This window comes from Poeciliopsis prolifica, unplaced genomic scaffold (assembly GCF_027474105.1).
Source record: "Poeciliopsis prolifica strain line A6 unplaced genomic scaffold, Auburn_PproV2 SCAFFOLD039, whole genome shotgun sequence".
Classification (NCBI taxonomy): Eukaryota; Metazoa; Chordata; class Actinopteri; order Cyprinodontiformes; family Poeciliidae; genus Poeciliopsis; species Poeciliopsis prolifica.
The window spans coordinates 2311309-2324567 of NW_026562414.1; the positions used below are offsets into that span (position 1 = coordinate 2311309).

The 13259-nt window shown below is 37.0% G+C and overlaps 1 protein-coding gene across 1 annotated transcript in view; it reads left to right on the forward strand.

Annotated features, from left to right (window-relative positions):
* The window catches only part of LOC129375257 (disks large-associated protein 2-like), a 90887-nt gene that overhangs the window by 40215 nt on the left and 37413 nt on the right, over window positions 1-13259 (forward strand). Inside the window, exon 2 of the mRNA XM_055054215.1 lies at window positions 6963-8110. Within this exon, the coding sequence (XP_054910190.1) occupies window positions 6963-8110 (1148 nt within the window). The remainder of the gene's footprint in view (window positions 1-6962; window positions 8111-13259) is intronic.

Consider the following 13259-nt stretch of genomic DNA (forward strand, 5'->3'; position numbering starts at 1 on the left):
AGTAACGAGAAATTAGCTCAATAAACAAGAACATCAAACAACAAAAGAAAAATCCCTTGGCGTCCTATTAATTCACTGAATTCTGCCTTTTTTATTGACGTGAGCATCACACAAGACGTTCATTAAGATTTTCAGCGATGAACTCGTATATTTAGAGTTCTACAGCAGATATCTGTTATTTTAAATTAGCCTGCAGCACTTTCTAATTGAAACAATGCTGTCGTTTACACAGTAAACGTCCAATTAGTAACTCCTCTGCTTGAGGGGAGTCATCACCGTTCAGACTGCAGAGCTAACACACATAAAATAGTTTCAGATTGCCTCCAAAAGCTCCCTGAGCAATACCGTTCACAATCTGAATGGTATTGCTCAGTGTGTTTGAGTGGATTCACTTGTATTTGACACGGCCCAAGCTCAACAAAAACTCTCAGAATAGATGATAGTGTCAGGTTTGACTGGGAACCTGTTTGCACACCTGCAGTGTCAGAGCTTCTGGGACTAATTTCTGTACTGTACATGCAATTACGAATCTCAAATGAAGCATACACACCTTCAGAAACTGCTAAACCATCCAGCTTCACACTTGAAATATTTCCACACTTTTAATATGGCTGAGTAAAGCGGGTGTAGAAATATTGTGGGAATCCAAACGTTCCCACATGTTTGCTAAACACAAAGTATTACTTGTGAGTTATTTGTTATGTATTTAACAGTTTTCTCTCAAGTGTTAATCTCATTTTCAGAGCAATATGTTGAAAGAGAAGTTTTGGCCTAAACATTCCAGGCATCTCATTCAATCGCACACAGGCTGCAAAGGCTTGCTATGTTTACTTATTGTAGGAGTTATTACCATGGAGATGTGTCTGCATCTTCTGCAGGACCTGAATGAGAAGAAGCATTGTGCCAACTTGAAGCCTCCCACATCAGTGTTTTTCCCCATACTGTTTTGTCGGCAGTGCTATACTTCAGCTTAAACAATAGGTTTGTGTTTGATATGAAGAAGCAGAATCAATGTGGAAAGGATTATATTTTTTCTCACCGACCATGACTACATTCTGTTGTATTTTATCAAGTTTATAGTGGAACCCAGAAAGTTGAAGAAAAAGTCTTCTTTGCATCAAACTCACTTTTTTTTTCCATCGTACTGGTCTGTTTTATCCATACACTGCAATCATACAATCGATGTACAAGTCTATGCTAAGGCTCAAAGAGAAGCCTTGAAGGAAAGCATGTTTCAGTTCTGTGTTAGACATCGTCTTTCGTGTGTGGGAAGCTTCAAAAGCAGCAACACAGTTAGCGGTGGTTGATTACGGGCTCCTTCTCTTCCATGGAAGGGCACGGAGAAGACAGAAGGAGTGCGGCTGTGTTCAGGGTGTGTGCTACCACTCCATCGGTTCTGTCTGCTTTCTGAGGAGAGAACAGCAGCAGTGGGAGGGAAGTGGGTGGATATCAAAAGGTGAAAGTCAGACTGCTGCAAAGCTTTAACCAGTGCAGTACGATTTTGTCTCAGTTGCAGGATTTAACATCCTTTAGCCTTATGCAATACTTGTGGTCTTTGCTATTTGTCTCTGTGGAACCATTTGATTATTGAATGTACTTTATCTGTTGCATTCTTGTAAAATTAACTGATACTATAAACCTTCTTTAATAGTACAATCATTTACTCATTCATCTCAGTCTTTGGGCATCACTATCTTCCACATCAATGTCAGGCCATTGTATGGTTTTGGTTACGTTTATTTGAGTAACATTACTAAGAAACATAGCATCTCTGGTTGGGAACAGAAGAGCCCATGACTGAAGTGAAAGATAAAACAGTTTAACAGGAAGCTGTTGGTCAAAGGAAGGTCGAATGTCCGTTTAACTGGGAGCAGGAGACATCCTGTCCTCCTTTTGTCAATAGCTGTAGTAATGTCTCAGTAAGATACCTCAACAGCTCAGCTGCCTGTTGCTAAGATCTCCGCTGTGGAATTAGCTCGCTGTGTGTTACTGTGGAGGAGGGAGGGCAAGTTTATTTCAAGTTATGCAAGCATCTTGGAGATAAAGTGGTGTTCTGGTCATGCGCTGACTGCAGCAAAGCTTTAACTTAGCACAATGCTTTCCCAGGGAGCAAAGGAAATAGAGGGGGTTTCCCCTCAATTTTTTTTTCTCCTTCCACAAACCGATTCTAATTTCTCTCTCTTCACTGTCATCTTTTTTCACATGAGAAAAATTACACACTGGCTCAGGTGCTGACTGGAGCACATTAAGGAAATGTCCTGTTACTCATCGAGCACAATAGCTGTTGCGTAAGCTGTGGAAACTGGAAAGTGCTCATTAATGTCTTGTGGACATTTAGTACAAGATGTTACGCAGCCTAACGTATTCATGAGGATGTTTGGAAGGTAATGTTCTCCTCAAGAATTAACAAAATAAACAGTGGCTTTTTGAAGCACCATTGTTTATGTAAATCATTTGTGGAGAGTGGAGTATAAACTGCTTAAATCACCCTGAGTAGCCAGATTAACACTCAAGATAGCATGCATTTGATAAAGAGGTCCTTAACTCATTGGTACCTCATGTCATATATTCACATAAAAAATTATTTCAATATATAATAGGTGTTGTATATGTATATATAAAGTGTAGTTATAAATGTCTTAATATACTGACAATTCTTTTTAGCGCACAATATAACATTTCTGTGTTGGCGTAAAGTGATTTTTAGAGACATGACATTTGTTCAAATAAAATGTTGAAACTATCTCTCAGGCAGTTGAGCTGGAGGCTAAATGTGCAATAAAACTGTATCACTGCATTGCTGGGAGAGTGGGAGGTATTGACCAAGACAGAGTTGAGCTAAGCTTCCTCTTCCTTGCTGCTCCCTGAAGGCGATCCAGAGTCAGCCATGTGACACAGCAATTTTTTTTTTTTCTGGAAAAAAAAAAGTCTGCTGGGTTTCTTTAACTTGACATAACCTCCCTCACTGAGACTGATGAGTTGGTCACTGTGTGCTAGTGCATGTTGATGCTTACCACAAATCGGCTGACGCTGAGCACTTTGGGGACCAATTCAGTGTGTTAAACTAAAAGCAAGTTGTTATATGAATACTTAACTTGTCACATATATTTATGGCACGCAGTCTGCTTTACTGGTTTTGAGAAGCGCTAAAATAAATTATTGTATTTTCAGACAGTGAACATATTGTATTTATATGCCTTTAATTTGATTTTGGGATCATAATTTATGTGTACTTATGATAAATTGTTGCTCTAGTTGCAACTGTACCAAATTCAAAATCATTAATATGCATATAATACATAATTAAGGTAGATTTGGCAGCAGGAGGATGTATCGTGTGCACCCAAGCAGCACCAGTGATTAAAACAGATTGCATGATATTAACAATAGTTTTATGTATACCACTTTTGAATGACTGACTGATATATAAAAGTATTTATTGCCTTCAGTTTTTCTCCCCTTCATAATTTTCTCTCCCCAAAGGAAAAAGGTGAATAGACTTTGCTCAGTTTGATTTAATTGATATTAAAAAAATACTCTAAGTTGAAAGGTTAGTCTCTAAACAACTAATTATGAAGAAATCAATGCGCCTAAAGATAATTTCTGTAATCAGAATCCTGTGGTGATATCATAAAGAAAGGCGGATGATTTTTCCTGAGGGTGGAAACAGATATTGTGTGACTTTTGACTCACTAAATCAGATGTTATGACATTCTTGATAGAATGCAGAGGCACTATTACTGGCTTTGCTTGGTTCTGACAAATAAACAGGTGATGAACAGTAAAGCATGCATTCAGATGCAGTGCTATATTTAATTCAATAATTGTTCATGACTGAGTTAATAAACGAGAGTTACTGTTACAGTCATTTTGTTAATAAATGACTTTTATTGTCATTTCTTATATTAATATAAATTAAAAATCACAACTGTGGGATTTAGATTCATTACCCAATTTTAAGTTTGACAGAAGCAGATAAGTTGTAAATATAAAAGTCACTATAAGTGACATCATTTTAAATATTTATAACAGTTACATGTTGCCACAAGGGTTGGAGTCACTCTACCTAAATTTTAACCAAGGTCACATGGCCACAGTTATTAGTTATGACTTAATTGCTAACAATTACTGCTTTTCTTAAAATGGCAGGACCCGTACCTACTCTAGCCACCCTTTGCTGATCTGGACTCCAGCTTGCTTTAGGTTATTTAAATTTATTTTGGTTATATATATATATCTATGGATATATATATCTATCTCTCTCTCTCTCTCTCTCTCTCTCTCTCTCTCTCTCTCTATATATATATATATATATATATATTCCACATTTTTACATACATTTTCTTTGAGTGAATTAACTTCTAAAAAGGCACGATACAAAAGATGTCAGTTTTACATTTAGTTCACGGCTTGTAGCTGCTGCTAATAATTAAAGTTTGTGCATTAACCTGATAACAGTTACTTCCCTGAACCTATTCAAACGTAGTCCGTTCTCCAACTCGAGTCATGACTTCAAGAATAAAGAATCTGCACCACACTGCATGCTATTTGTGTCTCCTGTACACTTCTGATACTGAGATCTACCAAACCCCACACAGCCTTGAAAATCCAGCCACAATTCCTGGGTTTTAGCGGTGGTTGCTATGGCAACTGTGTTTTTTATTTTTGGCTCCTTTGAAATACTGTGCAAGATTTAGAGATCCCAAACGTTATGTAAGATGAAGTGCCCTGTTTCAGGCTGGGGTTTCCTGCTGCAGCGAACTTAATTAATTACGGGGGAATGGCGCACACTTCAGGTGCTCCAGTGTGTACTTAAGAGCTTTGATCACATCTTTCCATTTTATGAATCAGACTACGTTTCTGTGCCGGAAGCTGTAGGCACAAGTTCTATTGTTCACAGAAGCGAGTTGGACATACTCCTCGATTAGAGTTGACTCATATCTTAATGGTTCAGAGATGAAAAGGTAAAGATCTAGACGTTTGCATTGAAAGTTTGAAACAACATAAACAGGAAATCTTTATAATAAACAGATTAAAAGAAATAAATAAACCTTAATGAGATCAGACACAGATGGCGGAAGTTGAACTATTTAAACCTCCTTTTCAACTTAAATGTTCACAATCTTGTTTGGAAAGTTAAAATATTTCTCATCATGCCAAATGGCAGAACATTTAGCTTTTTATGCTAATGATGCAAGAAAAACAAACTAAAAATACTTCATCTGGAAGCATTTGATTGAGCTTAGGCTGCAATAAGACACCAAATCCCACAAGTGAAGATTAGGATGAGCAATAAGGAAAGAGAAGAGGAAAAATTGTGAAAATAAGGTGACAAAAACACCTGGACAAATTTAACTTGGCCTGAAAATGTTAGTTGGGTGCTGAAGTCCAAATTCAATTGTCAACTCAATGTTGCTTGAAATAATCAAGTGAGAGATCATTTTAGTCTGTCTTTTTTCATTTGCATAATACTTTTATTATACCCTATCTTTTCTTACAAGGGCTTTTATTTCCTAAATGTCTGATTTATTGAACCCCCTTGAGGTGACTGAGCTATGACGACAGTTCTGGGCATTATTGATAAAGATGTGTAAAAATATAGCAAGTCATTCTTATTATTGCAGTGCGATACCCACCCTTAACTAAGGTGAATATGTTTTTGCACTTTTTAAAATTTATAAAGGTTTCCACTCTTCAAATTCACAACTAAAGGCGGCTTCCTGGTGTATCTATATACACACAGATATACTCATACACACACACGCCCATACTTTCATTCATAGGAAACAACAGATTACAAGACTGTATTGGAAACCTACTCAAACAGAAAATTACATGGCATGAATCTGTGACTTATTTGAAAACCAACACTCAATAAAAACAGTTTTCATGTTATTTCCTTTCTTGTTTTGTTTTCCCTTAGTTTCTTAAATATTGTGTTTGTAACTTTGGCACCATTAGGTTTACCAAAGAATTTTTAAATGTAAATTTAAGAGGATATACATTTCTAAATCTAATTTTCTAGCTCAATTTTATGGTTAACTTATGCTTTTACATGTGTTCCCATATTAACATGACAGTGACTTTTTCTGGGCAATTTGGGGTTTTCTTACTGTTATACTTTGGATCATTGTCCTGTTTCAAAACATTAGTCACCTTGAACTCAGTGTTGTTCAACATTTTTTGGTAGGTAGAAAAATTCATCCATCCCTCAACACAAATATGTTGAATTGTCCAACTCCTGAAGCAGCAAATCAGGCCCAACCATCACATTTCCACCATCATCTGGAGACATTTTACTCAAAAAAATTAAAAATACACAACTTAAGCATTCTGTATTAGACATGAGGTAAGCAAGTACCAAACCTCAGTGTGTCTACAGCGTAGTATAGTGACAGAGTAGTAGCCTTGCAAATAGACAACAAAGGACGAGGCTCTTCGTATCTGAGTCACAAAGAAAACGATTTAATAATCCCTGCTCTATTTTTTACTTGCATTGTTCTTGTGTCTCTTTGTTACTTGGAATTTATTCAAATCTCTTGACTTTCCAATTTCCTTTCATTACAGCACTCAATAAATTACCTACAGAAAACCTTCCATGTGAACGTTTCAAATAAAACTTTTCAGAGTCAGTTATTGGACATTATTGTATTGACAGAGAGAAAAGTTTTCATTGAACTCAACTGTGTCTAATATAATTCTTCGCCAGTATAGGCCTTGGGAAGTATTATTCATGCTAATATTTTTTTTAATTTGAAGTCAATATCCTCTCAAGTGTTTATAAAGAAGCAAAATGTAATTATTTTAATATGCTGGATACTTAACGGATGAGAGTAAAGAATCACAGTAGTATTAAAATTTTTGAAGCATTGCCAAAACTGAGATAAAAAAGACATTCCCTGATTCCTTTAACTCAATGATTTTAATGTTTTCTTCTCCTTATTTCTTCTTCTCTGCACCAGACCAGAGGTTTACATCTTGGTCCCCACCTCGGAAGGTAAATGAAGGCAGACGTCTCCCTCCTGCCAGGAACATGAAGGGCTTATCGGGCAGTCGTTCCCAGCATCATATCCCTTTACCTCATGGTTTGGACTACGATCCCCACATTCACGATTTCCATGGCCACCATGGCTCTGACTCCCGCCACCCGTCATACCTGCTCAGTCCCACAGAGAGCTGCCCCGTGGACTTCCACCACCGGTTCTCGCCCCGAAGCTCCATCCACTCTGACTGCATGATGATGTCCCCCGTCATGATGCCCCCACCTGCCGCATCAGACCACATCTCCAGCAGCACCTTCCCCAGAATGCATTACAGCTCTCAATATTACGACTCAGCCACCCGGGAAGACTGCGCTGCCATCACGGCCTCCGCCACCTCTCCGGCTGTCACTGCTGCAGCAGCCGCAGCTGCTGCCTCCTCCCACCACGCCGGCACTAAAAGCAATCGCCTTCCAGCTAACCTGCTAGACCAGTTTGAGAAACAACTGCCACTTCACCGCGATGGCTTCCACACGCTACAGTACCAGCGCACGTCCACAACCACGGAGCAACGGAGCGAGAGTCCCGGCCGCATCAGACACCTCGTTCATTCTGTTCAGAAACTCTTCACCAAGTCCCACTCGTTAGAGGGGTCATCCAAGATGAATGGCACAAAAGGTGATGTAGGAGGAGGAGGGTCTTATTACCATCCTGGCCACCACTCCACCAAACATGGCAGCAAGAGGAGCAAAAGTAAAGAACGCAAGCACCGCTCTGGAGGTTGGTGGAGCTCTGATGACAACTTGGACAGTGACAGCACCTATCGCACACCGAGTGTAATGTCGAGACACCACGGGGAACATGTCAGCCACTGCTACCCAGAATCCATGCACAGCCACCACTTTGGAGAAATGTCGCTCAAGGGCTCCAAGAGTAACAATGATGTCAAGTGCTCAGCCTGTGAAAGCTTGGCCATGGCACCTGAGGGCAAATTCATGAAGAGGAGCTCCTGGTCGACACTAACGGTCAGCCAAGCCAAGGAGGCCTATAGAAAGTCATCGCTTAATTTGGACAAACCCATGATGCACACCGACCTCAAAACGTCTTCACGAGCATGTCACTACCTTCAGGTAAGTGGGCTTTTACTTGATAAAATTGCTTTTATAATATTGTCACCTTCCTAAAACAAAAATAATAATTTAAAAAAAATCACACAAACAATTATTTTCGGATGGTGATATGTATATTGGAGCTGTTATGGACTTTATGTTGGTGTGTATGTTTAGAAAGGATACATTGATTATGTTTTGTCATCATTTGACTTTTGGTAAATTCCAGTTTAATTCTTCATTAAACTTAATAACTCATGAACACTATTGGTTTACCAGGTTCTAAGGCTGTTTCAATTAAAACTCGAAATTAATTGTTCTACAGCATATATGGCAAGAGTATTCCTGCAGAAATACTATTTTGTACATCATCTGAAGAAAAGGGAATGAATCAAAGTAACTGTTCTCATAAAAAAAGTAATTTGTGAACCAAATTAGGAAGGAAGCAAAATGCTCAACAGTAAATCATTTTAAGTAAGATTTATAGGGTAATCTGATTACCAAGCAAACAATAATACTCTATAAATGCATAGAAAACGTTTTTTAAAAAATCCTAAAGATGTCCTTAAAATGATATTGTTTATATTGCCATTCAGTCCCCTCACACCCAAATCAACCACTTATACTATAGCCTAATTTTACTGAATTATGGCTAAAAACATTCCATCATGTAAAGATTATTGTTTTGTGCTTACACATGACAGTCCATTTGAGCAGTGATAGGATGTTCTCTCTGGACCCATGTCTGTCCATGGCAAGATTACAGAAATATTGTTTTCCCAGTGATGCCTTGAGATTCACAGTCAGACAAAGAAGTAAAAAATGGCATTTTTTTCTGTGCTATATGGAGTCTTGCATGTTTTGGCAGGTCTCAGTGCTGGGCAAATGAAGAGGCTGCACGTAGCACATGGGCACAAGCTGTTCTAAGAATGTTCACAAAGCTTATTTAGTGGTGAAATGAAAGGGAAGGTTTGTACAGTGGTGGTAGCAAAAGATGTTAGCTAATCAGCTTTAATAGTTTTTAAATTTCTGAGTTGTTTTTTTAGCATTTTTTTTCTCTGAATGATTGAAGGTTGGTAGTATGTATTATTTTCTTCCAGAAGCTTTTAGCCCACCAGTTTGGTAACATATTCTTTAAACTTAATTCATATTGATAGTTCACAAACTAGAATATAAATCTGCAAAGTGTCAGCAAACACAATACATTTGCTCTTGATTAATTCAGTAATTTGGCATTTTGCTTGTGGATTTTATTTGTAGGAGTTAATGTATTTTTCAGTCTAAAAATACATGAGTGACAGTAAACATGATGCCCTCTCTTGTCCTGTGATTCTATAAGAACAGACAAACACTTTAGTGTGTATAATGGCTGTGTTTGATACACTTCCTCGCTGTGAAAAACATCAAGCATCCTTCGTAATCTTTTTGACCACCCTTGGAGGAGCATACACCTCGGTTTGTAGCAAACAATCACTGAAGCTCATAAGAGTGTGAGTAAGGCACGCAAGAAGAAATTTTAAAAATTTGAAAAACTTAATGTTACAAAGATAGGAAATTAACTGTCACCTGAGGAAAAAAAAACAACTAAAAAAAAAGATAACTTGTGGACAGTAACTTAAAACTGAGTTAAGAACACATGTTCTTTTTACAGGCTGTCATGTTGAAATGTACAAACTGTTTACATTGGTAGGGGGAAAAAGAATCTGTATTAAAAAAGAATCTGAAATGTATTAATATTTTTGTGTCTCTTACATTTTTAAATATTTTAACACAAACTCTCTTTGGTGTTATATTAACTAATAAACCTGTAAAGCAGCTTGTCTGTCTAGTAGCCTCAGAGGCTCAGCACATCTTTTCAGGTATAGCATCATATGAGCTCATACAATTGTGCTAATGAGATGGTGCACAGCCTCAATAACTGATTGCTGGCTTGTTAAATACAGTCTCAGATGATCAATGGCTGCACATTAAGATGAAAATTATTCTTTTTCTGCTGCTGTCATTAAGGCTTATAAATGTATTTAGCACATTATGGATGGATGTTCTTCCACTCATGTGGGAAAGGATAAATCTAACAAAAAGATGTTATGCATAATGATTTAAGTTTTTTTTTTCACATTTTGAAACATCCTGTGATATCTAGTTCTTTATATTTCTGTTCCGTCATTAAATTCAATAAATAGGACAGGGAGAGGTCAAATTTTGACAGGAGCTGATTTTGGACATGAGCAGAATAGAATGAGAGGGATGGCGACAGACTCCTCGATGCCAGAGCCAAAAGGAGCAATCAGCTCGTGTGCTTTCTCTGCCAATAGTTCAGCAGTTGTGGCAGAGACACAGCCAACTCATGTAAGTGGATGAAGTGAGTGACTGGAAGAGCAGAGGAGAGTCTGCACTGTGAGCTGATCTTTACAGGCCCCCCCCCCAAAAAATGCTTCTCTCTGATATGACACAAGTGAATTCCCTCCTGACACTTTATATTTTATTTTAATTTCAGAACTGTTAAAAAAAGTCCCGATTTTAATGTAACCTGAATTAAATCTGAGACCACTGTGAAAACACCTCAATCAAAATACTACAACCCTGTTTTAGTTTACTTTTAATTATTGATTTTACTGTTTTCTTTTGAATTGAGCAGAGAAAAAGTGAAAGTAACTCATTTATAAATTAATTTGTCCTAAAATCATAATTAAAAGGAGACCTTACACTGGCCCAGCAAAGATGAGCACTAAGATATTTTTTGTGGGTGCTGGAAGTGAAGCGAGCAGAAAAAATGGACTTGTTGACTCAGTACTTGCAAGAATTAGTAACAGTTCTAACTTGCGACCAAAACAAGCTTCTGTGTTTTGGTCACACAAGCTGCTGCTATTCATACCTTGCCTACAAATGTATTCAGAGCCCTTGAATTTTGATGTTTTCTAAAATTTTATAGCTACAAATCTCAATATATTATACTAGCATTTTAGAATTTCTTCCAACACAATCCAGTAAATTATAAGAAAAACTGCATATGGTTTTAGTTTTTTTACAGAGTAGAATCTCAAAAGTATCTCCAGCTTCTGTCCCTGATGCCACTAAATAAAATCTATTAGTGAGTACAAATCTGCATTTCGAATACCAAGAAACACTTTTTTCTTTTTTGCGTCAGCAACAGGGTATATGTGCAGTGTTTTGACAGGGCTTACTAATCCAGCATGCATCAAGAACAGGAAACCTTTATTGACTGTAGTTTTATTCAGTTCAAAAAAACATGCAAATACTAAAAAAAACACTTTTCAACATGACTCAGTGAAGAAACATGGCAGCGGAAATACCTTATATAGCAGGAATGTTGTATCACAAATTCCTGAGTTCATTGTAAATCTAAGAACGCTATGTGTGTAATATCACTTATTCATTCTGGAGCTCAGTAATGCAAGCCTCAGCTTTGCATAGAAGACCACATATTTTCCAAGAGTCATACCCTCCAAAATGACTAAATATTGCAACATAAAAGTCATAATGTCAGCTTTGCTGCATACATTTTTAAAAGTAATACACACTGAGCAAAGTTGTACCAAAGAGATGCAAGGAGCTGATACAACATGATTTATCGTCTTACAATAACAGCACAGGAAGATAGTAATGGAAACAGAATGAGTTTCTGCTGTTAAAAAGATAGGACAAAATAAGAATAGAAACCCTGTTTAAAATGGTTTAAAACAGTTTTTCCCAGATGTTGTACAGCTATGGGCACATTTATTTGAATGGAGAACATTCTGTAGCTATCAGAATGATAGCTACAGGTTTATCATCAGAATGTTCTCCAGTTCTGTGATTCCATAAAGCCCTCCAAGGTAATTAATAAAAACTAATTGACATTTCCTGGATAAAATAAAGTAATTTTAATTTATTTAGTTTCCCCTTTTGTCATTGCTTTACTTGGTGAGGAAAGAAAGAGGGACATTATGTCAGACTGCTAAATCAGGAAAAAATATATCAGTCTTTTGTCATTTACCGTACAATAAATGACTTCCATGGTGATACTGAACGTAATACAGAAAAGATTTCTGAACTTCATTTTGCTGGAGAGTGCATGTTTCATTGTCTTAAATTACTTTGAGTTTCAGAATTATGAAGTATCTCAGCCCATGCACTTTGTTTGAAGCTGTCTTGGTTTGTATATAGCTTTGTTTGAATCACTCAGATTTGCTGAAAATACAGGGATTTCTTCTCCCAACAATTCTATTTGGAACAAGAAATCCATCTGGCTTATTTTTGTCCCTTCCAGACCACAAATCACACTAGAATTATTGTAACACAGAATGAAAAAGTCAAGATTATTTTCCTCTAACTTTTTACTCTGCTGGCACTGATATTCACCCTTAAAAATAAAAAAATTCTTAGTCTATTTTATGCAGGTTAAAACAAAATCAATTCATCTTAGCTCATGTTCTAAACACTCAGGTTCAAAGTTCCAATAATAAGTATTGATGTTTATTCAGCAGATCTTACATGAAAATATATAAATGCCATTTCTGGTCAATTAGCATATCAGCTGATGGATGGGTGGTCTGTAATTCATTTATACTGATCTGAATGATTTTGCAGGAGGAGGCAACTTTATTCCTCTACTTGTCTCTGCAGACCTACCTGGATTCATTACTTCTGTGCTGGACACTCAGAGTGCCAACCTGGGTACCAGAATAAAAAAATAAAAAAAGAAATGTCAGTATGACCTATTTATTTTGATGATTAGCCCAAATAATCCTCCTGAAACCAGAATTAGATTAATTTAGGTTGGTAAATAAAACACTGACGAACATATTTTAATGGCGATGCACTCATCAAAACATGTCCGTTTAATTATTGACTGTCTATTGTTTTCTTTATAACTTTGTGTTTTTATTATGTAAAGCAACCTGAACCGTCATGCTGTTGAAATGCACTAAATAAATGAACTTGATGGATCAACTCATTGACTGATTCAAAGACTGCTAGTTTATGAAATGTACTGCTGTTATTTACTCTTGCCTCCAAGGTGGATGTTGCATCATAAAGCAGTAAAGGATTGTCCACCAGAAATGGCTGCTAATATATCTTTTGCAATAATAATAAATGATGCTATGAAAAGCTGTGCTCAACTCAGAGGTTTATCATTTAAAAAATAGCATAATCAAGTTCCAAATAT